This window comes from Anopheles arabiensis, chromosome 2 (assembly GCF_016920715.1).
Source record: "Anopheles arabiensis isolate DONGOLA chromosome 2, AaraD3, whole genome shotgun sequence".
Classification (NCBI taxonomy): Eukaryota; Metazoa; Arthropoda; class Insecta; order Diptera; family Culicidae; genus Anopheles; species Anopheles arabiensis.
Window position 1 is genome coordinate 27,733,801 of NC_053517.1, and position 27,735 is coordinate 27,761,535.

A 27,735-nucleotide genomic window follows, 5' to 3' on the forward strand; every position below is an offset into this window, starting at 1 on the left:
CAAAAGTACACAACTAGTAACACACACTTACACACGTACAACCAACACCATCCAATGCCGTCCAACAGGGTATGCGTGTACACTTACCTCCTTCATCTGTCATAACCAGAACGGTCGTCGGCGGTCCTAATCCTTCCGGGTTGAACACTTGTATCGAGACCAGATACTGCGTGTACGTTTCGAGGTTATGAATTTCGTGGTTCTGTAACGGTGTTATGCAAATAGAGAGAGAAAGAGGGGAAGTAAGAAAAAAAAAAGTTAAAGTCGACGGACAAGAGAGCGAGAAATTAATGCAAAACCTTTTTACATCCCCGCAAACGCAAACCCGTGGTGAGTGAGGGTCGACTCGGTTTATACGTTTTTTTGCCCCCATCTTCGGCATGGCAAAATTTTACTCCGCTTTAACCCTCACTCAAACATCAACGGAGTTGTGGGCACAAAAAAAAACCCCATCCGAACAGAAAGGACGAGAGTTTCGGAACCATTTCCTAATCCTTCCTGTCCCTAAACGAAGGGATTTAAGTTGAGGATGGTAACCGCTGGTACGGCAAACCGTACCCGCACCCCGGTGTGTTCCACTAATAGAGGAGGCGTACATGTGGCTGTGGCTACGATGTACACTCCGATGTACTACCGCAATGGTTCAAATTGCAGTTACAGACCCGTGCCGGTTAGAATTTGCACCATTAAATTAGTGGTAATTATGATTTTCGCCTTCCCCCTCGGACGACCCTTACTACCGTTGCTTCGACTGCTCGATTCGGTGTAGCGACGCAACGGACGAAAGCCCGGTGTCGAAAGCTGCCTCCGAAAACATGACTTTCCACTCGGCACGACGGAAGCCATTAAACCATAAAACATACGGAGCTGGGAATGCTGCTCGCTCCACAATGCTGCGCTCCAGCTATCAGCTACCAAGGTGTACCCGCCGTGGTCCGTACTCGACCATGAGTTTGTCGGTGCGCCCGGGCGTACGGTTCGTGCCCTATCTAAGCTTACACCGCCACTCTCGCTCGCCAAACCCTTACTTAGGAGAGATGGTTGAGCTTTGTGCAAGCCCAACTCTTCCCGTGGGAGCCGAAGAACGAGCTGGAAATGATTGCGAGGACGATGTTCTACAAAAAAGCACCCCTTCCTTCAAGCGCTGGGAGCAGTGGTTGCAGCAGAAAGAGCAGGAGCAGCTGCTACTAGTGCCTCACTATCGGCAAGAATACAGGGTGCATTTACGTGTGTAAACAGAATTATTATGCATTGTTTGCTGATGAATGCATTTTCTGCCCTAACGGCCGGAGACGCCCGGAGCTGGAAAGAGTGGTGTGGTTCGACGGCCCTGCCTATTGCTGCGAAACCAGCAGCAGGGCTGTCCGATGCCGAGCTTCGACTTTTGTGTAAATACTGAACCTTGCCAGAAGCATACCAAACCGAGGAGAGTGCCGAGGTCAGGCTGCTGGTTGGTTTCCAACGCCGTGAACGAAACCTCCCTGTAGAACATTCTCGCGAGCAAAATAAAACTAGTGACCGTGTTATAGCAGCGATGGGTGAAGGAGGTCGATGAAAAGTGTGAGGAAAAAAAAAGATTGAAAAATTCACAATGAGCAGCAAACAATGAGTGATCGCAAATCACGCCGGGGCGTAAAGTTTAATTGAATTTCGTGCTTCCGCTTGGCGACGAGCATTTTCCCATTGTTTTGTAGAGTGTTTTAGTATATAGGTTTTTTTTCTTTCTCGCTCCTCCCTAGCAACTTGGCTTTTGTGTCACAATGGTAGCGGTGCCAGGCGACTGTGCAGTGCTAGGCGATCTCCACATTGTATGCTGCTGAACGGGCAGGCAAGCATTTGTTTAACGTTTGCACTATAGCACTATAACACTATAGCGCACGATTTCTGCTCTATTAAATAAATGTTATGTGTTCAAATGAACATCAGAGGACGGTGCTTTACTGTGTACTGCTGCCAGCCAGGAGATATGGATCATTCGACAAGCACTCCGAAAGTGCTTAATTAAATATTAGTTTTATGGCTTGTAGTGAGAATGAAAAGTGTAGAAAGGCATCATCAGATTCATCAGTCTTATTTCATCATTTTTTTAAGCATTACTGTGTAATCGTTACATTCTCCACGATTGATTCAAAACCGTTTATAAATAGTAGTAGCTATAAGCTTTACTAATTGGCCGACTAGTCAGTACTGTAAGCAGAGCTGCAAAATGTCATGAGCATCACGAGATATTCACCAACGAAAACAATGAACATATCCAACTTAATACTCTGACTGAACAGCCGAGCTTAATGCCGGCGCAAGCATAATCATGAATTTTTGTGACTGTGAACAGTACTGCCAAAATGTCACTGTTTCAGTCATCAAGACTCACGACTGAAACGAAGCTTAAATCAGCTCACGTACACAATAGTGATGGGTAACCGGAATCGCACCCACGGCTCGGAATCGCTTCCAAACATTGCTACTCCGGCTCCGATTCCGAAAAATTCAAATCGTCGATTCCGCCCGGAGCCGTCCGGAGCCGTCGGAGCCGTTGGAGCCGTCGGAGCCGTCGGAGCCGTCCGGAGCCGTCCGGAGCCGTCGGAGCCGTCTGGAGCCGTCGGAGCCGTCCGGAGCCGTCGGAGCCGTCGGAGCCGTCCGGAGCCGTCCGGAGCCGCTAGTCGGCAGCTGGAGCCGTCGGAGCCGTCCGGAGCCGTCCGGAGCCTTCCGGAGCCGCTAGTCGGCAGCTGGAGCCGTCGGAGCCGTCGGAGCCGTTGGAGCCATCATGTAATTCGGTAAAAAGCAAGTGCGGCCTAAACCATACACGTTAGTCGATGTAAACAACCGTGCAAAACTGCCATAATTACACTCGTCTGCCTCGTTGTTTCGTATTTTATCAAACCCACCTCCCGTCATAGTTCTATTGCTCCTTGACCTCCTAATTTGATTCATTTTTTTCCTATATATATACGGAGCAAACAATTATTTTTGGCTTTATTTTTGAAAAAAAAAACACACAAAAAAGCTTCATACCAATAAATGAAGAAGACTCTTTTTTTACTCGTAAGCTGTTTTTTACAATAAAATTATCACTAATATCGGGAAATTAATGCGCTTCAGAATACTTCCGACTATTACAACTACTCCGACGGCTCCGACGGCTCCGGACGGCTCCAACGGCTCCAACGGCTCCAACGGCTCCAACGGCTCCGACGGCTCCAACGGCTCCGACGGCTCCGCCGGCTCCGGACGGCTCCGACGGCTCCGGACGGCTCCGGCTGCCGACTAGCGGCTCCGGACGGCTCCGACGGCTCCGGACGGCTCCGACGACTCCGGACGGCTCCGACGGCTCCGGACGGCTCCGACGGCTCCAACGGCTCCGGACGGCTCCGGCTGCCGACTAGCGGCTCCGAACGGCTCCAGACGGCTCCGAAGTCGGAGTTTTGCACCTACCTTCCGGAACCGCTTCTAATTTTGGCGGAGTCATTCGGAAGCGATTCCGGATTTTTGTTAAATTTACCCATCACTAGTACACAACTGAGACGATCAGAGGTAAGACTCAATCAGTTCATGGACCTTGATGACATTTTGTTTAGCACCCAACTATTGATCACTCACTTGGTCACGACATTTTGTGTTAGGGATAATCACGACAATCTTAGATTATAGTTGAAGTGTGGTTCCAAGCAGCAAAATGAGCATGCTTTCTCGCTCTATCTAGTTTGGTGAGCTGTCGGGTCAAACAGAGCGAGAAACAATGCTCATTTTGTTTCTTGGAACCACTCGCAAGCACCGTATATCTCCCATGACCATCGCGATGATCACCGACTGAAAAGGTCGCGTCAAAGTGACTGACCAAGAGTTGGATGCACACAATGTCACCACCACATGTGCTGGTCGCAACAACTGTTTGAGTCTCACCTCTGATCATCACAGTAGAGCTCGTGACGCTGACATTAATTTATTTCAGCCGGAATTTATCATGACTATGTCAGTGACATTTTGTGGAACTGATCACAGTAAAAAAAAGTCATGACATAATGACTGACCAAGCGTTGGTTGCAAACATATCACGAAGCATGCATTGATCACACCAATCGTTTTGACTATCACCTCTGATTATCACAATTGAGTAAGCGACGCTGACATGGATTTTGTTTCAGTCAGATTGTTTATGACATTGACAGTGATATTTTGCAGCACTGGCGTTGTTGCTACGGATGTAGCTATCTATTTATTTTGAGTAAATGGAGTAAATTTTGAGTAAGCCTAAATCGGGACTTTTGTTAAACATACAAACACAAAAAGGTGTTCTCGGAAGCTTAAAAATTGAAGTATATTATACTTCTTCTTTTCAGAGAGTACAAGCCGACAATTTTAAACAACAAAATTCTAGAAGCATCGAAAAATCCTTTGGGAGCAAAAACAAAACCTGGCTACATCACGTAACCACTCCGTTTTGTTATTCAGCTTACTTACTCTTTCCATCGACTAACACTCTTTCCTTTTTGGGATTAATATCACTCACTTGCCGTGTCGTATAGAAATATAAATTCTTCTAGGAATAAGAGTCGTGAAAGAGTGAGTCGCAAAAATAATACCCTCAATCATACTTACTCACTTATACTTGGATGTTCGTTTGTAATGCATCTCGTTACTTTAAAAAAATGCCAGTAATTCTTCCTAGAACAGAAAGACTGCATAACAGGCACAAGGGGTTTGCGGATATAGTGTTAAATTTCTTAAGCAGTATATTTTGCTATGGTTTTTGACATAGTTTGTAGAACGCTTACAACAAACTACAAACACAAATCCAGTCTGCCCATCTTCAAATGCTTTCTAAATAGCACCAGCAACACCAATACGCTGGTAAACCTTCCCAAGGTACATTTGTTAGCCACTGTTTTGCACCATGTTCGTGTCCATTCTCGATGCATCATATGGTGCTCTATTAGAATGTCGCTGTTCCAACTGCCTGCACTTTCGGTCTGGTTTATGTCGAAAGTTACCCCCAAAACCCCGACCTGCCCCTTTCATAGCGGCCCAAATGTGCAAGTTTAATAGCATTTAAACTTTGAACATGCTGTTTCACATAAGAAGCAGCACAAATGGAATGAGATAAATCTTTATTAAAATTACAACAGCCAAAAAAAAAACCTACCACTGCTGCATGCACCATTCCATTTCACAAAATGAACTTCTATCACCCGACCGAATGGCCCCCTCTGTCTGCTCGGGAAGTAGTTGGAAAATGGATTAGCCAAACTAAAAACATTAACTTTTTTCATTCCGTCGAAAGTCGCCCGGTATGTAAAAAAAAACGGACGACACTATTCCTTATGCTGATAGTAAGGGTTTTCCGGGCAGCAGGAGCTGACCTGCAAGGGGTGATAATTTCTATTAGAAATTAACTTTTTTTGTTCTCTCATGCTCCATACACATCGGTAAAACTTTTATTTTTTGGGGAAGGCTCGCTCGTGCAGTACAGTGCACACACATATAGTGGAAAGGGGTTTGTAAATTGGATAATTTACTGAACTCTGTGCCTGAGCGTATGAGCGTTTGCATGCGACTGTGTGTACGTATATGAGAGAGAAGGAGGACATGTTGCAATGCGAAAATGCAAGGCCATCAGTGCTTTTGGTACGTTTAGTCCACCAACCAACCAACCCCACCAGCTGCAACTGGCCATCGTCCCAGCTGCACTTCATGGTCGCGTGTGTAACGACGGAGTCCGTCCGTAACAAAAAAACTGTTCACTTTCTCCACTCCAAAACCCACACCGAACTTACACGGTAGCTGGCAGTGCCAGCTGCACCACTCAACGTTTCACACCCCTTTCGGCCCTTTCCCATGTCCACCCGCTACGATCATGCAGTACGGACTGGACGGACGCCCGGCTGGCGCCAGCCCAACAGCAGCGCGGGGCAAATCGAATTTCGTCGTGCCCGAAAACCTCACCTCGACGGTACTATCGCGGATGTAGATCTCCTTGACGTCGTCCGTGTGGTAGTCCCGGGGCCGGTACGTTATCCGATAGCCGAGAAACTCGCCGAGAATCGATTCCGGCGGCGGTGCCTTCCAGGAGATATATACAGAGGTGGCGGACGTGTTGTGTGCGATTGTTGTTACCGGTTTTCCCGTCGGTGCTGGAACGGGTAAATTGAAAAGAGAGCAGACAAGAACGAGAACAGCGAGCAGCATAGAAAGAAGGAAGAGAGAGAAAGAAGAAAATCAATATCAAGCGAGTGGAAACACGTACACGTAGATGAAAAATGGCCCCGCCAGGGCCAGAGCAGCAAGTGCCCGCGACGCTTCTCCATTCTTCGCCCATCGTTCGCGTTCGGGCGCGGTGTCGGTTAGGATGGTCGGTAATGGTATTAGGTAAGTTTGATCATTAGGACAGGTCCCGGCAGACTATCTATTTTAGCGTGCTTCCGCACTTTCACTAAAGCAGCCGTGCTGGGCTGCGTCGCGCGGTTTGGCACACAACCGCAAAACGCGGCGGAGCAAGTCCGGAAGAGAAAAATTATCCCAAAATACTACAGCCCATTTGTGTTTTGTTTTGGGTTTCGTTTTTGCTGTTGTTGTTGTTGTTGCTACAGACTTGTTCCGCCATTGGAGCGAAGCGGACTTAACGGTAATTAAATTTAATTAAAAGCACTAGGGCGAACGTAGCCAGTATTTCATCGTCGTCCGCCGCTGATGGGTTTGTAATATTTTATAGTGCACTTTTGTATGATTTATCAGTTGAGAAAAAAAGAGAAAAGAAAAGTACAAGAGCTACAACAAAAATACAGTGATACCAACACAAAACAAAAGCTTACATTAACGCATAGACATTAAAGAGCATAGGCTATCGTATCCCTTTATCGATAGATACTAGTCCAAACAACTGTCCAATCGTGTCTCTATCTCATCCCGTAAACGCCACAAAAGGTTCGTTATGTCCAGCGTCCAGAGTAGTAGTGCTGAATCATCGCTAAATTGAGTTCAAATGTGTATTCTCACGTCGTCAGGATTGGGAAAAAGCTGGTAAAAAATAGCAAAAAATATGCTCAACTCATTTTAGATTGTTTTTTCAAAACATTGGTATATTTCCCCCCCATTGCAATGATTGTTCATTGGTATGAAAATGTCTTCCTAAAAAACGCAATCCGACGCCTTCGGAGCTGTTGGTTGGACATTTTCTCGCACCAAGAATCCAACAAATGACCCATTTTCTAATTCCAATGAAATGAGCTTTTATCGTTCATTGTCGCCGGCGATACCTTTCCTTCGGCAAAGGCTATTGTGTAGCCGGTAGGAAATTAAGCCGCTTCGCCCAACACTTACGGGCACGTTAATTGATTTTCACGCTACGTCGATTTGGTAGCCCCTCCACGGCCCCGTCCCGTCCGCATGGTCATCCGAGACGTGCTAACAATCGGCCAACCCTCCTCCCGGGTGGCACGGATGCCTTCGCTCTTCATCAGCACAGTTCGAGTTCTTTGCAGAACGGTGCGCACATCACAGTGATGATGCCGCGTTTGCTTCTGTGTTTGCTTCCGGAGCCTTACAATTTGAAAACGAGAAGCAATCCGACCGAGCAACAACAACAGCAAAAAACTGGAACAGTGAACCCCAAAACGATACGCAGGTATTCAATGTATTTAAATTTATTCAACAATTACGATCCGTGGGTGGCCTTTTAAGAGCAGACATTTCACGCTCGCACCAACGTTTGCGCGGGCAGCCCGTTTTACCGTGCCGATGCCCGGGTGACAAACGTACCAGTGCAACCGAAGCGAGGACTGGTCGTACCGAACCGGTAGCCTACGACCAGGCCTGCCCAGGCAGGGGCCCGGTACGCATACCTTCATTTGGGTCCATTTTAATTGTGCACCGCGGGAGATGGCATTGCTGAAGCGCGAGAGCGAGCGCACGCCGCGTAAGGTTGCAAATTGGAACAGCTTAATTGGATGCCACACGCACAAAACCAACACCACCACCAACCACGGACGGAGGACGCGCAGGGGCACGCTGAATTATGGCGCTGAGCGGCGGGCGAAGAACTATTTTGTGTGAAGGATTGGAGGCAAGAAACGATACGGTTGTAACGTGTTTCGTAACGTACCTTCGCGCAGCGTTACAAAGTAGTACGACTCCTTGGACGGTGGGCTGTGGCCGAGCTTGTTGACGGCGATCACCCGGAAGCTGTAGACGGTGAACGGTTGCAGCCCTGTCACCTGGTGGGCCGCCTGGCTGCTTTTCGTGTGTATCGGTGGTTCCTGCTCCCAGTCACCATTTTCACCGATGCTGGAAAGAAACAAAGCGGTGGAATTTGATGGAAAAGAGAATCACGTGGATTTTTTACAAGAATATGAGTGAAAAAGAGCATGACGAGTGGTATGGAAGTCGGACAAAATAAAACCATTCCTAGAATTGAAGCATAATCTCTGCATTGTAAAGCTTCTGTGTATTTAATGAATGCACACTATCATTCCGGAAAAAGATAAATGATTTTGTTGCAGAGTTATTTATTATTTCCTTATTAATCCGATTAAATCATTCAGTAGAACTGGAGCTTTGGGGCGGTCCCGTGGTATTGTCGTCAACTCGAACGACTGAATACATTCCCATCATATGGGTTCAAGCCCAGAATGGACCGTACCCTCGTGACAAGAACTGACTATCCGGCTGCTTGGTATTGAATAAAGTCTTGCAAACCTTTCTGTATAGGCCGGCACTTCCGCGTAGGACGTTTACACCAAATAGCAGAAGAATTGTAGCCAGCAAGATCGAAAGTTAATAAATGTGTAAAAGGTTTTTTGTAGCGAATAAAACAATTTAATTAAAAAATAACATATAATCCTTTTTGTGTGTAGTGAGTAGATTGAGTGTAATACAATCGGTCTTGCATACATCTGTCTACATTATATTCGCGGTAGGGAAAAGGTTAGTTAGGATTGTCTTGCTCCGTTGTTCTTTTCTTATCAATATTATTTCCTCCTTAGATAGCACATCCACGGGGTTTTGCGCCTAATGTAATAGCTTTTCCCAGCTCTTCCCACACAGCGTTCAAAAAAGCATTAACAAAATTCGTTTTGTTTTCCCTAACGAAAGTCCCTGCCATCATCTTTTTTTTTACATGAACAACACCCTTGCTCGCACAAAACAAACCCAACCGTCTGCGGTGCGTGCTCGAGAGCAATCGTTTGCGGTTCAGCGACGCGGGAGGTGTGGCAAAAGTCATAAATTTCCACTCATCGGAGGAGTTTTAGCAGAAACAAAAATAGCTACCCTAACCAAAGCCCTCGCCACGTGCCCTCCCGGTGGGTTTAATTTGCTGCTGCAAGTTCTTTTCCAAGTTCCGGCCATTTTTTTTTTGTTGATCTCCGGTCGCTTTGATCTGTTTTCACTATCTTTGCAGATGTATCTTCGGTGCGTTTACAACCGTACTAGACCTCAAAGCTGCGCCGTTCTGCTTAAAAGTTCTGCTCTGAATCGAAAGGGGAAATGAAGGGTGAACAAAGAAACAAAAAAAAAAGGGCAGCTTCTGCTTCTCGTTTAACCATGGACGTAAGCAAACATACGTCAAACAAACATGGTGGAACATCGTAACAGCAACAAAAAAATGCTTGCGCCCCTCAAACACAATCACGCACGCAAAAAGAAAGGCAAAAGCATATTTAGTTGCCGCGCCGGGGAAGCTGAGGTATTATGCGAAGATTAAAAATTTCACCTACCACCCGCAAACACACACACACACGCGCTCACCAACCACCGCAGCCTGGCGCAACCGCTGTATGTTTGCTGCGGTTTGCACGAGGGCCGCCTCAATTTTCCACTTTCTCCAGTGCGATAGAGATAACTTTTGTTACGACACCGGTTCTAACCGGTAGCGAAAGAAAGTGTACTTTGAGGTTTTCCGCCTCCCCCGCACGGAAAAGCGTGCTGGAGAGAAAAATGTTTGCTAATCCTCCCGGTTTTAAGACGAGCGAGGGAACATATGTTCTCTGTCCCTGCGCGGAAAAACACCAGTGTATGGGTGCGTATTGTGCGTGTGTTCTAGGAGGATCACATTTCGCAAAATTTCTGTTTGTCTTTTCCTTCCCTCGTTGAGCCAGGTGGAAAATAATAACAAAAGCTTCGGACGAAGTTTCCCTTCCAGCGCACCGACCGGGTGGGATGGTGCAAAACTTTCGCCCACCGCTCATATTCGCACGGCATGCAGATTTGTAGGAGCTTAGGAACAATCGGGTTTTGCTATATTTATGTCTTGAGCAGGCGGGCATATTGTTTTCTTTTTACAGTTTATCCGTCCGTTCACCGAATGCGAGTGAGACGAAGGAAGCTTGCCAGGAGATTTGCGAAGAAATTTGTCTCGAAATTCACAACCAAAGTGCCATGATTTAAGCGGGAGTGCTTTGTAATACGCCTTTAAAACTGCACAAATGGTAACGAGAATACATTAATTGTTCACTTTTAGTGTGAAGTAATTTGCTGGACTTGCGAGATTGTGTAATTTGTGCACGTTAAGCTTCATTCTGCTTACATGCAAAAAAGAGAGTTTGATTGAAAAATTTAACAGAGCATTTTCAGTGGGATTTCCCATTCGCTCTCATGGCAGTAATTATGGGATTCGGCGAAGGTAACGCATATAATGTTTGCCCTGTTTTTCGATGAATCATATTTCGTTTTACAAAGTTCGTGTGAAATATACGCTCATCGATAGCGCCATATACGCTGTTTATTTTGCCCAACAGCAGATACCGAATTCGATTGTACTTCAATAATGATATTGCAGTGAAATCAATAAGCATTGAAAGGTGAATCCTCACAACATGTGTTTCCGTACCTACAACTTGGTTAGTTTGATTTCCGGCAATATATGTTCGTTCGTTTAGTGCAGAAATAATGAATTATGCTTTTTTAATATTATTACTTTAATTGATGAAATATTATTTCAATTAAACGATGTGCTTATGCGCAATATAATCATGACCATTCTCATTCATATTTTTGATGGAGACTAGTAAAAAAATATAATATCTTGATTAATATGTTCAACCATGCGTGACGCTTATTTATTTAAGTAGCCAGACAAGATAGTTTAATTTCTTTAAAAAAAAATCTGATTGACCGTATCATTTAACTAGAAAAATGAAAATAGTTTCTTTTCAGAATATTTTTTACTCAGTTCAGTTTTAACAGCCCGTTCTAGATCTCTTTAATATCAATATCAGTTCTGGGGTTGACGAAACCATACCGGTCCTGGGACTAATTCAGAACCCTTACCCGTCCTGAAACAGATCCTGTTCCCATACCGGTCCTAGAGCTGATCGTATAACGATTTCTGTCTTGGTACTTATATAGAGCCCCAGAACTAACACTGAACCCATCCCGATCTTGGAACTCGTCTCTACAGTTTGAATTCAAGAATTGTAACTGGATCGGTCTAAGTCAAAGAATCAATCGCAAACCTGTCCCGGTGCAGTAGCACGTACTTTTCATACTTCGATCCAGTAAGTGACTCCGGTGTTGTTCACCTTTACGTAGTAAACTTAAATATGCTGCCTTTGAAATGCATTTAAGGTAATATACGACAATATTGACGTATTTAGAGCTATCTTTACTCTATATTACAACCTACTGTAGCAGATTTACTGCTAACAGTAGGTCACATCTAACTTAGCATTGCCAAAAGCCAGGTAAAAAGACGTAAACCACCAGAAGCGCAAGCGCATAGCCAGCAGCCAGGTAAAGAAACGTTAAACACCAGAAGCGTAAACGTTCTCGTGTTTTACCACAGAACATAAATAAGGAAAACGCGCCACAGATAAGCAATTAAACTTCCGTAAAACTCAGGCATAAACAGGAAAACGTTCGCTACATCCACAATGCACGGATAGTTGATAAAACACAGGCACGCTAGGTATAATTTAAGAAACACAAGTAAAAACCCAAACCCGGAAAACCAAATGAAAGCTCACATTTGACAAACATCTGGTTGCCAAATGTGTCACAACTTTCACACCATATTTGTTATAAATAAAGCTCGAACTGATGGAGAAGTCAGTTCACCTTCCATAGACACGTAGATCACTCGTGTTCTGGTGCATCTCACCAATTTGCAGATTCCGCCGAAGGCTCTGCTCATATTTGATAATCATTTTGGTTATCAGCTGTTCAGTCAGTTGACCGATCAGCATTACCCTCATCGAAATAAAGTGCACGTTTGCACTAGTTCCACCCAACTTCTCCCACGGTGTCCGATTCCGCCTCGGTCATCAACTCGACGCGCAAGGTCGATCCAGTCCGCGATTCCGCCGACGTAAGCAAGTGCTTCTTTTCGGACTTAGCGTAAGTGTGAACAGGTTGACGTAACCGATACGCGACAAATGTGTTTACATTTTGGTGTCGCGTTCCGTACGATCCCCTTCCTCGTCCCACACCCTTTCACTGTGCTCCGCGCATTGACTCACCGAAACGGTTTGAGAAGCGCGGCCGAACCTACCACATGGCGACCGTGACAGTCTCCGAATCTACCACATGGCGACCGTGACAGTCTCCGAATCTACCACACTACTCGTGTACTACAACTGGTTCCGAAAACATTTAGGGAGGCCAACAAGTACATGGTTCGTATTAGACGCGGAAATCGTTTAACATGCAATCACCCAGAATCTCGAGCACACCGGATTATCGACAATCTACAGTAATAATTGCTTTCTGTTCCCCGTAATTCGCACACACATGTACACAGGCAAACAAAATAAAATCTTCATTTATTGCAAAATGACTTGTCACACGATCGCAGTCATCGTACACAGCATTGCTACTGCCAGCGATAGCTATCCATTTCAGTCCCATTTTCCCGTCAAGTGTTTACCTTTGGTTATTGATCTGGCCTGCCCCAGAAACCCCAAACCCATCCTTCTAACCGCAACGCCAAAGAAAACTCTTTCTTCCAGCACTAGTGGGACACTGTTGGGTACTTCAAATCTGCCGTACCCTTTTTCAACCACTCGCGCCGCCCCGTGTTCGCCCGATCCAAAAGCCGCCTAAATCAATACCGAAAAGAAATTTATAGCCTTACCGGGGGCATCCTGGCGCCGGGAAAAAATACCACAGACCGGCACCGAAGTTGCAACAGCGGAATCAATTTATCTTACACTTAACTCGTTGTTTGCGAAGGTATGTGCGGCAGCCGGTGGTTTTAGTGCCGGTGTTTTAAGAGGAAAAGGTTGTAAAATAAATATTCTAGCAGCTACCCTCTCCCCGGAAGTGCTGCGGCACTCGTACCACGGGGTTTCCCGAGGATGGTTTTGGTCTTGGTGGACGGATGGGACCCGGGAACCGGGGGTGAAAGTCGGTGTAAATCTAAACATAATGTCGGTGAAATCGAGGAAGGGCTTTCCTTTGCCCCGCTGTCCTTACCGTGTTTCGATGATGAAATTTGTAACCGGTGCATTTCGGGGGTCCTGCGAGTGGGCCCAGGATAAATCGACCGAACGTGACGTGAAGCTTACGACCAGCGGACGTCCGGGCGGGTCAGGCACATCTGGAGGGGAGAGAGGGAGAGAGAAGCGTGACAGAAGGAAGGAAACATGTAGCAACCGAAGAACAAGAAACAGATCTTATGGACGTTGAGAAAACAGAGCTGCCCAGGTAGCTGCCGTTTGCTGCTGCTGTTTTGTGGATGTTGCTGCCACACGACACAACGATAGATCCGCTTAGCTTTTGCAAGACCAGCTTGCAGGAAAATGATACATTCTCTTGTCAACCAGTGTGGCCAGAAGAATGCCAACAATCTCGTATCGCCCACCTTCCCTCCCGTGCGAGTGGGTCGCGTGCCTGGGAGGAATGTTGAAGGGAATTTACTGCAGCAGCTTCCTTACAGCCGTACGTACAGCCCATTAGTGTTGGGTGAGAGGTGATTCGGTGGTGCACAACCACAACTCATGCACGGCACCCCCAAACCTCGCGTAAGGTGTACATCCCATATTGTAACTCCACCAACCCTGCCCCTCCTCCCCTTCCTCTATCAATGTGCTTACCTTGTACCAGCAAATCAACGATGGCTTCCGGGCTGTGCCGGTCGTTCAGCAGGCAGCTGTACTCGGCCGTATCGGACGCGATGGCAGGGCTAAGAATCAGGCTAAAATTATCACCCAGCAGTGTGAGCTGAAACGAGCGAAAGGGTAATAACAGAGAAGTCGTAGTAGTAATTAGTGCGCTGCGCAATGGGACTGCGACCGCTTTGCGATGGGAACGCCTGTAACGCAGGTGACAAAAAAAGTAGCTCGTCAAAAACGGAACACCTTCTCGATGAGGGCGTGCAAGTGTGAGCTGAAATGTGTCGATAAAGCTGACGATAATTACACTCGCAACAGCATCATTACACACTCGGCACAGCATACACACAAACGAGCAAAGAGAGCAGCAGCTTTTGCTTCTCGAAGAAAGTGCTGGATTGGAAGGGGAATTGAAGGGAGATGGGGGGTTAATGTGAGGCAAAATGATGAGTTACATCATTATTTCACCCGAAAGCGGATGTGTCGGCGGAGATTGTACGATCCCTCTTTTTCTATGTTGTTGCTTTCTTGTCGTAGCTCTTGCCGGGTTTTTGCTGGGCGTAAATTGAGACAGAGGTCAGCAAACATGTCTGCCCATCGGGTCAGGATATATGAGGATAGAAAGTTCGCACCAGCACAGCTTAGATGAATGAGGATGGTTGGTGACCTAAACGGACAGCTTATGGTTTCGAGCGTTCGTAGCTATTAAAGCAGCGCTAAGCTGTGGCGAATGAAGTGTATACTGAAGGTGCCAGACCTGCGATCTGGACGCGGTTTGACCGTGTGTGCACTGGTTTGGAGTGTAGACGATTGGACTAATTCTATTCATTAGGATATTTGCACGGCCAGTGACGCTGACGCACTAATTAATCTAATACGCACCACGCTGTTCACGGGAAAGTGTGATAGTACCGGCATGAATGAGCACCACTGCTTCATCGCATTATAAGCTGTGGTAAACAAAAGGTGGTAAAAGAAGATTACCGTTGGTATAGAAACTCAGTAAATGAACATTGAGTGTTGTGTTGCTTTGAAATGTTTGAATATTATTATGAGGCTGCGTTATGAAATGAAGTAGATGTCCTGCCGTCTTGCTTCATTCTTGTTCTCTGTATTGCATTCTCTATTCAAGTTGTGTTGTGCAGGTTGAGGAAAATCCATGGAGCCGCCTAGTGCCTTTTAAAAATGGAGACGCCTGGTACTGTTGGTGTTGAGGTACGCGCTTTTATGTTGCTATTAGTTCATTTATTGTTTTATATTGCTTTATGTTGCTATTAACTATTTTATTGTTTCAAACGAAACTGAATATTTGAATCATAAGGAGACGTTTAAAAAGACTTAAAAATGTTGAAGGTAAAGGAATAATTAACAAATGGATAAATGTTATTAGGTAAGATGCAGAATAAATATTCTTTCAACAATCATATTTGTTGTCGTAATAATGTGAATCTAAAATCATATTTGTCCTTAACTCGTATCTGTAACTTGAATCGGTGTATATGTAATTCTTCATGTAATAAAAATACTTGAGACAGAAACAACATAGATAATATCACACATATTTAACACTTTAAGCGCCGCGTCATATGATTTCGTATGACGGCTTTGCTCACCACTCAGCTTTGTATCTGACGCTCAGTGATTCTCTTGAGAACGAATGAGGTAGGAAAGAGAGAACGAGAACGACATGTGCTACGCCGCTTATCGCAATGAAACAAAAGAGTGATAACAATGGCCCGAGAAACTGTCGCTCTCATCGCTCTCTTGCCATGCGCTACGTGCTCACTCAAAAACTGTGACGTCAGGCTGGCGGTCAAAGTGTTAAAAGAATGCCGATTCCAATTCGCCTTCACCGTATCTCCATAATCAGCTTAAGGTGAGATGATCCATTTGATTTCGTTCCAATTCCTGCTGCATCTTTACACTTTAATCTACAGCTCATGCGTTCCGGCCACCGGTCGTAGCCGAGCACTACCGACATAACAAACACGATAAGCAGCTCCCGCACACTTACCCGCTGATTGCTGACCAACGGCAAACCGTTGACGTACTCGGCGATGGTATGGGACGTGCGCCAAACTAGCGTCTCCACCAGCGAACGCTCGTTAACGCCCGGACAGTCAAGGGTAATGTTTTTGCCAGCGACCGCTACGTACTTGACCACGGGAATGTTTTCAATATCTGGAACGATAAGGGACAGAAATATGGGCACGAAGAGTTATCCACTGTTTGCTTGCGCGTGTTTTACCGCGCCACACAATAACGGTACAGTGAGCGGGGCGAAGGATCGGCACGACACAAAGCACGGAGATGAAAATGATGAAAAATGATGATGTCCATTACAGAAGCGGTGCACAGCGTTTGGCGAATCGTTTCTTTTTTTTTTTTTTGTTTTTTCGTTTGCTGCTTCCCTGTATTTGCGCTTTGGCTGGTTTGCCTCTTACCCCGGTGTATGATTAATGGCCGTCCGGGTAAATGCGTGTTGCACTTGACCTGTGGGATTTCTCTTTTTCATGTTTTCGTGACATCAAACATGCGTAAATTTAAAGCCGTGGCTTTCCACCGAACATCATTTAACGGTTCAAGCCGGACAGGGGAGAGCGGCAGAATGAAACGGCCCAGCGCACAGCAAGCGATGGTTCATCGCGGTACACGGATAACGGTTGGCCGGTCGCCGTGTGGGTTAGGATTTATTGGTTTTGAACAATTTATTTACAATTTAATAGGCCTTCAATGAACGGTACGCGTGGCAAGGATAAATGGTATAGGTTCAAAGTGGAATCACATTTTCAACAATATTTATTGGCAGCAGCTTTGTCGTGGCATTCAATGAAACCATTAACTGGACGTCCTGTTCGCCGTGAGCAATAGTTTTTGTCATAAACGATCAGCCATCCACACGCATCATCCGCACGGCATATGGTTTTAATAACGCATATTACCGGGAAAGCAAACCTGCCTTCACTCAGCGCTATTTACATTCTACAGCTACACCCACACAATATGTTGGGTTGAAATCGATTAAAAAGAACATCTCCTAGTCAGTAGCACCCGCTAGCGCACGGGTACCGTGCCGGAATGAGGATACCGCCGACGGGTTTCCTAAACAATATGTTACCCTTTTCCGAGAAGTTCGGATTCCATTCCACTCGCCTGCCAGCCCCATCCAGCAACTATTATTGTCAGCGAAACCGAACACATTCAGTGGAATCGCACCCATCCCAAGCGCACGACAGATGCGCTTACCGGAGTCGTTTCCAAACAGCAACCTTCCTTAATTTTGTAACACACTGTAAACATGTATCGAACCGAGACAAAGAAGGGAAGCGTGTTTATCGGTGATATTAGTTTGTCGAGAAGTTTCTTTTTACGCCCAGCCCGCCCGCCCGTGTTTCCTTTGCCCTGGCGACCGGGAAACGTCGTCAAGAAACGCACCAGAAGATTGTGGATGGATCAAATCTGTCCCACTCAACCATAATCGGTTGGCTGACGATCCAACACAGCCCCGCACAAAGACTGCCCCGGAAGTGGTGCAAAGTTTCGGTTTTCGGTTCTGCCACTCCTACCCTCGGGTTGGGGTTTGGTTGGGCAGCGCCATGTATGGGCGGCAGAAATCAGCAGCTTAATGACTGATAACTTTGGGGATTAATTGAAATAGTTTTTGTAGCGGAAAAGCTAATCGAAGCTTACATGAGTTTGTGAGGGCTGTCGAGAAAGTTGGCCCAATATCGTCAATCGATTGATAAAGCTTGACAGGTGGGAACAATGGCACCATGGTGTTGGCAGGACTTATGTATCAGCACTAAACGTAAGCAGAACGTTGCATATCAGGTTGCAGCAAGCATGGGAATAGTTGCAAAAGTGAGCAAACATTCCTCCACAGCTCTCTATGAAGGTAGCTCTGGAAGTAGGACAAAATTCAACAGAACAACAATACTGAAGATGGGATTACATTTCAACTTTAGATGAAAGAACATTCCTCGAAATCCATATCATATTGTCAGTGTTTGTCGCTACTGTGAACATACAGACACCTCAACGAACTGTACACTTTTGCTGGAATCAAACACGTACAGGGTTTTGGATCGTTTGGAAAGAGGGTACATGTTTACCATCAATATTGTACATGAAATCAAATCAACGTATGGAAAAACTTTTCCCGCTGAGAGTGTCTATCAATGGGAAAACCCCTTTCATCTACCCATTGTGTGTGTGTGATGGAATAAAACTTTACCTTTGATTTATCGATAGTATTCTAATCGAAATTGAACAAATCAAATCAATGTCACGGGCAGACTTATCTGAGAATTCCCCAAGTGATTGGAAAAAGTCTGATCGAAAAGATACAAGGAAAGAAATAATGGGTGTGTTAGGTCGCAATTGAGCTTAAAATTTAACGTTAAAGAAACATACCCACAAGAAGATCTGCAACTTTCGTATATTGCCATCAAGAAGTGAAGAAAGAATCTCCATATTAGTGTTTTCTGCATGAAATACTAATAACTAACAATAATGGGACAATCATGCAATAACTTTTTTGGTAAGGCGAGTACAACTTGGTCATATGTAATCTCCACATCAAATGAGAAAATATAGCCCAATTTTACATCCTAAGCACCATCATAATGAACAGTACATTAATAATTCCCCGAACACGCGGCATGATTTTAGCAATCTCTTCACGTACCCAATCACTCTAAGTACGAATTATCGTCTCACCGGGAGCACCACCTACTTGTCGGTTCAACAGTATCAAAAAACAAAATACGAAGAAAAAAAAACACGAAATCCCAACACTAAATCAGCGCAAACGTACGACCAAAGTTTGAACACACTCCGCACTACGATTAGGAAGTGGATCAGATAATTGTTTGATAAAACGAACCTCAACAGATCGACCTTTCCCCCTTGCGCTTCACTTTTCTTTTACTTTACCCAACGCACACACACACACACACGCACACACGCACAGAGATACAAACACACCAAAACTTTGCCAGCGTCGCAACCAAACAACCGCAACGGGAGCGAACTCTCGCGGGGGCTTGCTGGACGGGCCGCAAAACGCAGGACAAGTTTCGGGATAAGCTTCAATAACACAAACCCACTAGAGCGCGCGTACACACACACACACGCAGCAGTACCGTACGCGCAAATGCTTAGTCATTCGAAAACAGCGTTTTTGTGCCACAGCTGACTACACAAGATCCACCCTACTCTGCACCCCTTCCAGCCCTGAACAGGGCCGCACATTCGCGAAGCGTAAAAGCAAAAAGCGCGCGATGCTGCTGCTGCTGCTGCTGCCTTTTCGGCTCGGTTGCGTCTGAAGTGGAAAGGTTTCGTTTAACTGGTTGATTGAGTTGCTCGCAAAACTTGTTTGAAGTGAAACTTATCTTTTCTGATCTCCCATCGGAACTCTTCTCTAACCCCCCCCCCCACCCATTTTACGGGTAACTGGCCCCGCTCCACCGGCCTCCTTTCTGCAGGTAGAGAAGTCTTTGTCCGTGGCTCGTAAGCCGCCGATGCTGCTGTACCGGTGTCCTTTTCTCGCGCTGGCAGCGTGCACGCGAAAATGCGAACACGCTGCACAGATTTCTTCCTCCGATCAGCAAGTCGCCCGGACGAGACCCGCGAGAGTGCTGTGCAGATCGGGTTGATGTTTTGTGTTTTTTTCTTCTTCCTTTCCTTCTTCGCTCGTATACTTTTGAAGCGAACAAAACTTTCTCCTTTCGCCGTAGCGGGCCAGTTTTTATCAGTTTTTACGAATCATCTCACTGTGTGTGTGTATGTGAAAAAAGAAAATGCAGACAGGCAGACACTTCGGGACGCTACCAATGTTTGCCAGGGCAGGGCTAAGCAACTAAGACGTTCGATCTTAAGCGCAGTAGCTCAGAGCGCGCGTCTGGAACAGACAGCTGCCGCTGTCGTAGTTTGGCTTTCTTCGTGCGCCTTACACGGCGAGCCAACATCGGACGGTCGGATTGATGGAGTGGGGGCCGGTAGTCGCGTGATCCCCAAGCGCCACACAGAGCCACGACCTGTCGAATGCAGAGCATCCACCGGCAAAACCGGCTGTGGCACATTTTATCACAAAATTGGAATGACACACGCGACGACAGTGAGCAAACCGAGCTGTGTGTGTGGAGGGGAGAAAGATAGATGGGGAACAAAACGGTTACTGCTGCAAGTGGAAATCTGTGCAAAACTCGTACGAACACCGTTACGTCAGTCTCCGTTCGGTATCAATCGGTTGTAGGATTATAAATGTATTTCTTCCACCCCGTTTCGGATGCTGGAGATGACGCTTAGGGCAAGCTGGTACCAGTTTTGTAAACGCTCTTCGCCTCTCCAAAAGAATGGGGGACGCTCAATGACGCACAAATGAGTTGGGAAGGAACGTTAATAAAAAAACCCTCAATGCTAGAAGTAGAGAGGAGTGACCGTGCCCAGACGTTCTTGATGCCGTCTGCTGCTGCTGCTGTTGCTGCGTTCGCCTTGCTATTTCACCGTACGAATCGAACGAAACGATTTTGTAGAATCAAATTAACAAATCATAAGCAGAGCACGGCTGCTAGCGGTGGATGGTCGACGGCAAGTGCAGGGTCGTTTCGGTTTAAGGATAATCTTGTTTGCCAAAAGGACCTCGGGCCAAATTAATTGGATTATTAAGAAGGTGCAAATGAGCATCCCTGCTTTCCCGGAGTCGTAAGCCATTTGTCAATTACGTTGAGTCGGGTGGAGAGCGACCGAACACACGCCGAGCATTGACGTTGAGTGAAAACAGTTTCCCAGGGCAAATGGGGCCGTTGTGCATGCTTGTTCGAGTATAAAGATCATTCTCGTCTTTTGTGCAGTAATGAAGCGTGCACAATGGTATAGTTTGGTGATGATTTTTGTTTTGTTTTGCCTTCTCCGTGTCAGTGTCACACAAGTAAGCAAAATGTGTGTGTTTGGGTATTGAATAATACTGAACTTGATTTGATTCTATGAATAAAATTAGTTGGTTTCATACATCGCAATGGTTGTGTAGGTTTTTCAAAGGAACTGAAAATTTACTCGAGTTGACATATGCAAGGGCAGTTTGATAATGCGTCTCATAAATAGTTTAAGCAGTATTAAATAAAAAATATGTATATATATAAGCAATATAATAAACACTATAGCAGAAAATCAATATCAAGCCATTGTCCTAGCGTACAGTTTTAGTGCTATTTCGATAATTAAAAAAAAGTATTTTTGCCAAAATTAATATATTTATTAATAGCTGATAATATGTTGTTCAACGGCTGTGATATATTTCAATTCCATCGCAATAATTTACAATAAATTTTTCGCATGATCTACATGATTTTTAACACGTTACAAGGCAAAAACTAAACTTACAAACTTTAAACGAATTTTAGATCCTCTTTAATGGCTTTTTCATGCGTTACCATTTAGTTTTTATCCAATGATTTGATTTTTCTGTCATGATTTATGGACTACTTTCTTAAAATTTGTTGACTCATTTGGTTTAAAAATCAGTTTTGGGACGATGCCAAAAAAGGCTTGACACTATTTGTCTAAAATATTTGGAAAACGGTCAATAAGTCACGGATTGAAAAATATATAAATTAGGAAACAGGCAATACATCGTGCAAAAACATTCTAAAAACCTACAAAAATCGGATCGGAAAAAGGGAAAAGTTACAGTTTATTTTAAATTTAATGTGCCATGTGAAGCGGAAATCGAACTATTCTTCGAGTTATGTGCAGACGAAACTTAAAACCATTCTAAAGAACAGCCAGATATATGTACACACGATTATGCAAACCAAAAAGCAGGTTTTCATGTTAACCAAAACATTAAAAAAAAACTAGATGTTGTGTTAACTGAATTTGCTTTTCTATTGTTGTGCGTAGAAAGCAATCGTCTGTCAAACTCATCTAAAATAAAGCGCCCAACGCCCAACTGATATCGTCCACAACATCCCTCCTAAATGTTGGTTTTTATAATGGGAAGTAAAAGAAACATCATTGCAGCCTTTTCATCGCACAATTGCACTGTTCCCTTTAAATAGCACAAACATAAAGGGTACATTAATTATGTTCCCAAACAAAGACAAAAAACACCATGCTTTCCAACCACCTTTCAGCCACAGTTCACGGCTGTGCGTCCTGTGCGGGATGCTGTGAACGAAACAATTGTCAGAAGACGCTCATTTCAACCTCAAAACGGTGGACGAACCCCAAACCGACAAACCGTTGTCGAGGTGCGCGCTCCCACACACACACACACACCCGAAATTGTGTACCATAATTCAACCAAATACTTCACCATTCATCCTAATTCAGTTGTGATTTGTTTGCCCTGGGGGCCCTCGCCCCACTCCCCGCCGGCCGTCTGCTGGGAGAAAAGCGATTCCTACCCTTGCGACGGCTGTCGCTTCCCGTCCGCAAGAAAGCGCGCACGAAGCGAACGGAATCAAAATGGGGCTTTTTCCGGCTCGATTGCGTGGGCATGGCCAACTACTCCACTTCCCTCCCCCCCCCCGCCATTGAAGCCCACTCAAACCGTTTCCATCGTACCGAAAAAACACGGTCCTTGTCGTCCCTGCCCGAAATCAATCATTTGTAATGTATCGTCGAATAAATTGTCGAAACACTTCACCGCGACCGGGCAGAGAGTTCGACGAGCGGGCGGTGTTGCTCACCGTGTTTGCCGCGCCTGCCGAATCGGAACGGAACGGTTGGGAAGCTCGTTTAAATGTCCGGAATAAACTTCTCGCCCCGTGGTTACAGTGGATGGGAGGGCCGGAGCGGGAGCCGGGGGGGAAAACTTAGGGGTCGTACGGTCGAGATGGTCGAAAAAAGGGGTTGTATTGAATTTTTCTACTTCTTCTTGTATTGCTGCTGTGTTGTATTTTTAGTACACGAAAAGTGGCCCGTAAAAGTCCCACGTGGCTGGATATCGCGCTCGTGCTACGATGTTGGCTCTCTGCTCAGGAGGGCGAGGCGATGGGAGGCGAGCGGAGCAGATGGGACAGATGGGCAACCGGACTGATGGGAAGGGGGGGGGGGAGGTTGGTTGGGATCGAAACGTTCGAGGCAATGTGTATTTAAATTGCTAATATTGACAAGGATGTATCGTTCCTCCCATCGGGACGGAAAATGGTGCCGGCGTGTGCTGGTGGTCGTGCCATTGCCTGCCCGCCAACCGTCTGGCGTGCTGTTGCAAAATTTGATGATGTGTTTCATCTTTTGCGTAAACTCGTTTTGTGTGTGTGTGTGGCGGGGGTTTTGTTATTCTCCGGCGCGGCAACGGCCCGCCATTGCGCAGACGGACGGTTTAGCTTGCAATTGATTTTGCGTTCTCCGAACCTCTCGAGTCAATCGATTATATTTGACTACTATTGAAATATTAAACACGATGGAAAGCCATCCTCAGCACGCCACCGCCGTGCAGGGAGAGTCCGCGGGCGGGCAAAAAAGCGTTCGATTGACGTTTGTCGAATGGATTAACCTTTGTTGAAGGCACAACGTGGTTTCCACCCGCGTTCCGTCTTTCTTTTCATTTGATTATATTGTCACGAAGCTGTACAAACAAAGCACTGTTACATTCTATAACATTCGTCACACTCCCTTCTACATTTTGGTTTGTTGGATAGGAAGGATTTATTTTACTGTTGTATGGCTATTGAAAGGCTTGCCAAGAGAATTTTGTTACTATTTGATTGTGCCACATACTTTAAACTTAAAATGTCTTTCAATAGCAGTGATGTAGCCAATGCTTTGTAGCATTATTTGAGTATTTTAAAACGCTCCTTAAGCAAAGTACTTTATTATTATCCGAAGGAAGCTTAATGTGTTTCAAAGCAAACCAACAAACTATTTGCCTGTATGCGACAAATGGGCAAATAAATTAGCAACCACAAAACGAATAATTTTGCCTACTTTCAGGGCGCCTCAGCGAAATGAATTATGAGTTGCAGCACAATTTTCTGCCCACCATTTCCGCCATTTACACAAAATCAATTTCACTATAACATCAATCTTAAAATGACTTATGCGACCCCATTAACGCGCTGCTGTACTGTTCGCTGGCACTGGCTGCTTCCTCCTCACGGACCCACAGATCGATAGGCAGCAGGGGTACGATCGATACAGCTGATAAAAGCCAAGCTCGGCCAGTGCCAGTGGCAGCAAGGATGCTGGGATAATACACCTGTGTTATGCTTCACCGACCGTAAGGATACTACTGCCAACTAGCAGCACAATCAGCTCGTTATCCACCCAACACACTTAGTTACACTGCGACCTGCGTGTAGGGGAGAGAGGGGGGGGGGCGAAGGTTCCGTCGGGAGGAGGAGGATGGGGAATATATCTTGCGTATCAGATTGTAGGCAGGAAGGTTTCCTGCCGCGTGCAAGAAGCAAGGAAGGACGCCCCAGAGCTCAACGGATGAGCTATCATAGCCCGCAGCCCACAGCACATGCTTATCCCTTTCAAGATGATGCACGTAATAACGTTTAGAAAGATGCTTCACAGTTTAAGTAGAGAGCGTTTAATAAAAATCCAATAAAGACGCAACGGGGTCGATAGGAAATGCCCTCGAGGGGGGCGTATGGAGCGGAGGAAAGGGCACGGGGAAAGGGTACCGCGTACCAACGCAACCTGAAGTGCTTCTAAGCACAGGTCTGCAGGCGTGTGTTCGTGTTAGCAGCAGCAGTTTTTTTTCTCTCCTCACTTTTCTTCTCGAGCATTCCCTGCGGAGGAGTGTGTTTTATCGCAGCGGGGAATTGTTGTACCATTTTATTCCTACTTTTTCCGCAAACAAACACACACACACACGCAGGCTTTTGCAGCTGAAACTGTGCTTTAATGCTGTAACGCTTCGGACCACTTTCCAGCAGCACTCGGGTCGCTCCAGTTGCAACGCAACAAACAACAAGCAGAGTGTGAAAAGTGTAGCATTTTAACCAGCAGCATGGTTCGTCATTAAGTGCTTCCCAGCTCGTACGTCGTGCCTGTGCCACTTTGCCGCTTTGCAGTTGCTGCCGAGGGAGATTCCTTCGCCATCCACGTAGAACGTGTAGTGCGTAGCGAGTGCAAATTTAAGAAGCTCTTACCGAAAATTCGACTCGTACCGGAACCGGTAATGAAGGATGCTGCCAAAATTAATCCACAGACGATAAAGTTCCACTGCGCAGCGATGGAATACCTCATGGTTACGGAACCCGGCTGGCCGTGCGTTGCAGTTGGACCGGGTTACGGCATTCAGTGGCAAGAAATCGCTCTCCTCCGGGGACCACTTACCAAAACCACTGCCCTATCCATACACACACACACTGAACTATTCGCGGTGGAAGTCGCCGAGGGTGTCGATTCCGTGCGAAACTCTCCACCAACGGATCAGCCAGCCAACATTAGCGGTATAATGTGGGGCCGATATATTTCATATAAACGCCAAAAAAACACCTCTTTTTCGGAATGAATTGCCGTTTCGCTTTACCAATGCCGTCACCACCGAAGCAGATGAATTATTATGCTAATTCAAGCCTCGCACTGATCCGCACTACTGACCCACCGGGAATGGCCTGAGGTGGTGGTGGTGGTGGTGGAGGCTGCCGAGCGAAAGAAGCTACACCACAGTGCTTCACAGTCGTGGAACGTTTCGGTGGGACCCGAACTGCATGGTACACGGGTTTCGCACGTGACAAAAGGATGACTCTCTCTCTGCACTCTATGGCACACTCGAGAAAAAGTGGCACCCAGTGTAATTAGATGCGATGGGTTTGAAATATTTTTAAAGTGCACTCCACACCCGCGCAAACACTTTTCGCCGAGCTTTTCAATGGTTCCGCATGCCACTCACTGCACTTCACGCAACAAACTTGCTTCAAGATTTTCACCGCCACTCTGGCCACTTTTCACTTCGCTCTCGTTGGCATCTCCTTGCAAGTATCTGCCACGGTACCACTTTGCCGTTGGTTATTGCTATGACTTTGGGGCAACAAGCGACACACTTTCCTGGCCAGCAGAACTACACCGCGAACCGTGTGCTGAAATCACCACATCACCACGGGCACGCTGATTTTTCCGTCACTCGCCCGCAAACACTCTATTTAACTGACACCAGGCTCAAAACAAACGCGCCTACCCCTGCACGGAAGCGCCTGTTGTTTACACAACGGATCTTGACACTTTGTTTTGCCACCCGAACTGCCCCCTCACACGACAAAACACGGCCGGGGCGGTGGCGGCGGCGGCAGCGGCTGCAAACGGACGATAAGCCTGACCAGCTGTAGCACCACCGTGGAGGGCTGCCCTGCGCGTCGTCGATTTGTCTGGCCACTGGGGCGGCCGGTGACACGCGTCGTTGCCACTGACTGTTGACATTGCGGTACGGTTGCTACGTTTTGTTTCTGATGGCATCAGCGAAAGTGTGAGCTGTCACTTTTTATTGCAACATAACCATTTTTTTTTTGGTTGGTTGTTGTTTTCTTCTTATACACACCACACGACAGACAGGGCGACGCGCTGCTGCTTATCAACAAGGAGCATTACGGAGCACGATTTTGGGAAGCAAACATGTTCACATACACACCGAGCCCCCGGTGCGTCACACGTGATCGTTATGAGAGAACGAAACACACACACACACACCCACACTATCTCGCAGCAAATTGGGTGCGATACGGTTTGATGGTTTTCCCGTCGTACTATCCAATATGACACCACCAGCACTGTGAATGGGATGGCCGGGCCTGTACGAGCCGCGAGACGAACGCTTTTACTCCCTCTGCCCGAACGCGGTCAAGGATAACGCGATACTGAACGGAACATCAGGCCAGCATCGCCACCGGAAGCGTGTACAATGTGTATGTGTATGTACGGTGCGCTCTCCTCCATCGCAGATAGCACTCCGACGCCAACTCCTTCCTTTGCACTGTGACCGGAGAGCGAGAGTGCTGCTGAGAGTGTAACTGACATTCGGAGAAAAGTAGCGTGAGCGAAGAGCAATAGTGGTACACGGGGGCGAGCGAAACGCCATCACGCTCTGCCATACTGCTCGAACCCGGACGCGGGCCAACTGCTGTTTACTACAGCTGCTCGACTGTGCGCGCCCCACTCGTGGCCCGTTTTGTTGCCCGTCGTTGCTGAGCAACGTTTTTCATTCGGAGCGGAGCGGAGAGCGGAATGTTTCGAATGGTTTTCCGCTGTGTGCTGGAAATGGGATGGGGCGTAGGAAGTGGTAGCCAGAGGTACAGGCAGCAATGAGCGACAGCGGTTACTTTTCGGCTTATAGCTAGGGATTAGGCGGGCTTCCTTTTTTTCGGAGCTTTCTTCTCGGTAGCTGGAGCCAAATCAAAGATACAGGGGCAAAAACGAACCCATCCGTTCCTTTTCGAACAACTTCTTCCACAATTCGCCACCACTTCATGCGACAAAAGGTGCTCATTAAAGTGCGGGGGGGACCCATTAAAGAGCGATGATTTTCACTTAATTATTTATTTTTCTCAGTACAGTACGTCTTGCCTAATTTGCCACTGCCGCTAGCTGAAGATGGCTTATCGCTGAGTGGGAATGGCTAGAGTTTGACAAGGGCTGAGCTTCAGTAACCCACGCTCGAGAACCCATTATAACAAAATCGTTTCCCTGTTCGAGCGAAATGATAATGGAGAGGTGTGATGGGACGTGTTAGCTTTCCACCGGG

General features: G+C 46.3%; 1 protein-coding gene across 1 annotated transcript in view; it reads right to left on the reverse strand.

Moving 5' to 3' along the window:
- The window catches only part of LOC120898729 (tyrosine-protein phosphatase 99A), a 43,595-nt gene extending 16,762 nt beyond the window's left edge, over nt 1-26,833 (reverse strand). The window contains exons 1-7 of the mRNA XM_040304962.1: nt 25,148-26,833; nt 16,054-16,220; nt 14,022-14,148; nt 13,402-13,525; nt 8,096-8,277; nt 5,941-6,128; nt 88-202 (exon numbers count right to left, since the gene is read on the reverse strand). Of these exons, the coding sequence (XP_040160896.1) occupies nt 88-202; nt 5,941-6,128; nt 8,096-8,277; nt 13,402-13,525; nt 14,022-14,148; nt 16,054-16,220; nt 25,148-25,244 (1,000 nt within the window). The 5' untranslated portion in view covers nt 25,245-26,833. The remainder of the gene's footprint in view (nt 1-87; nt 203-5,940; nt 6,129-8,095; nt 8,278-13,401; nt 13,526-14,021; nt 14,149-16,053; nt 16,221-25,147) is intronic.
- Nucleotides 26,834-27,735: the final 902 nt, after the last annotated feature.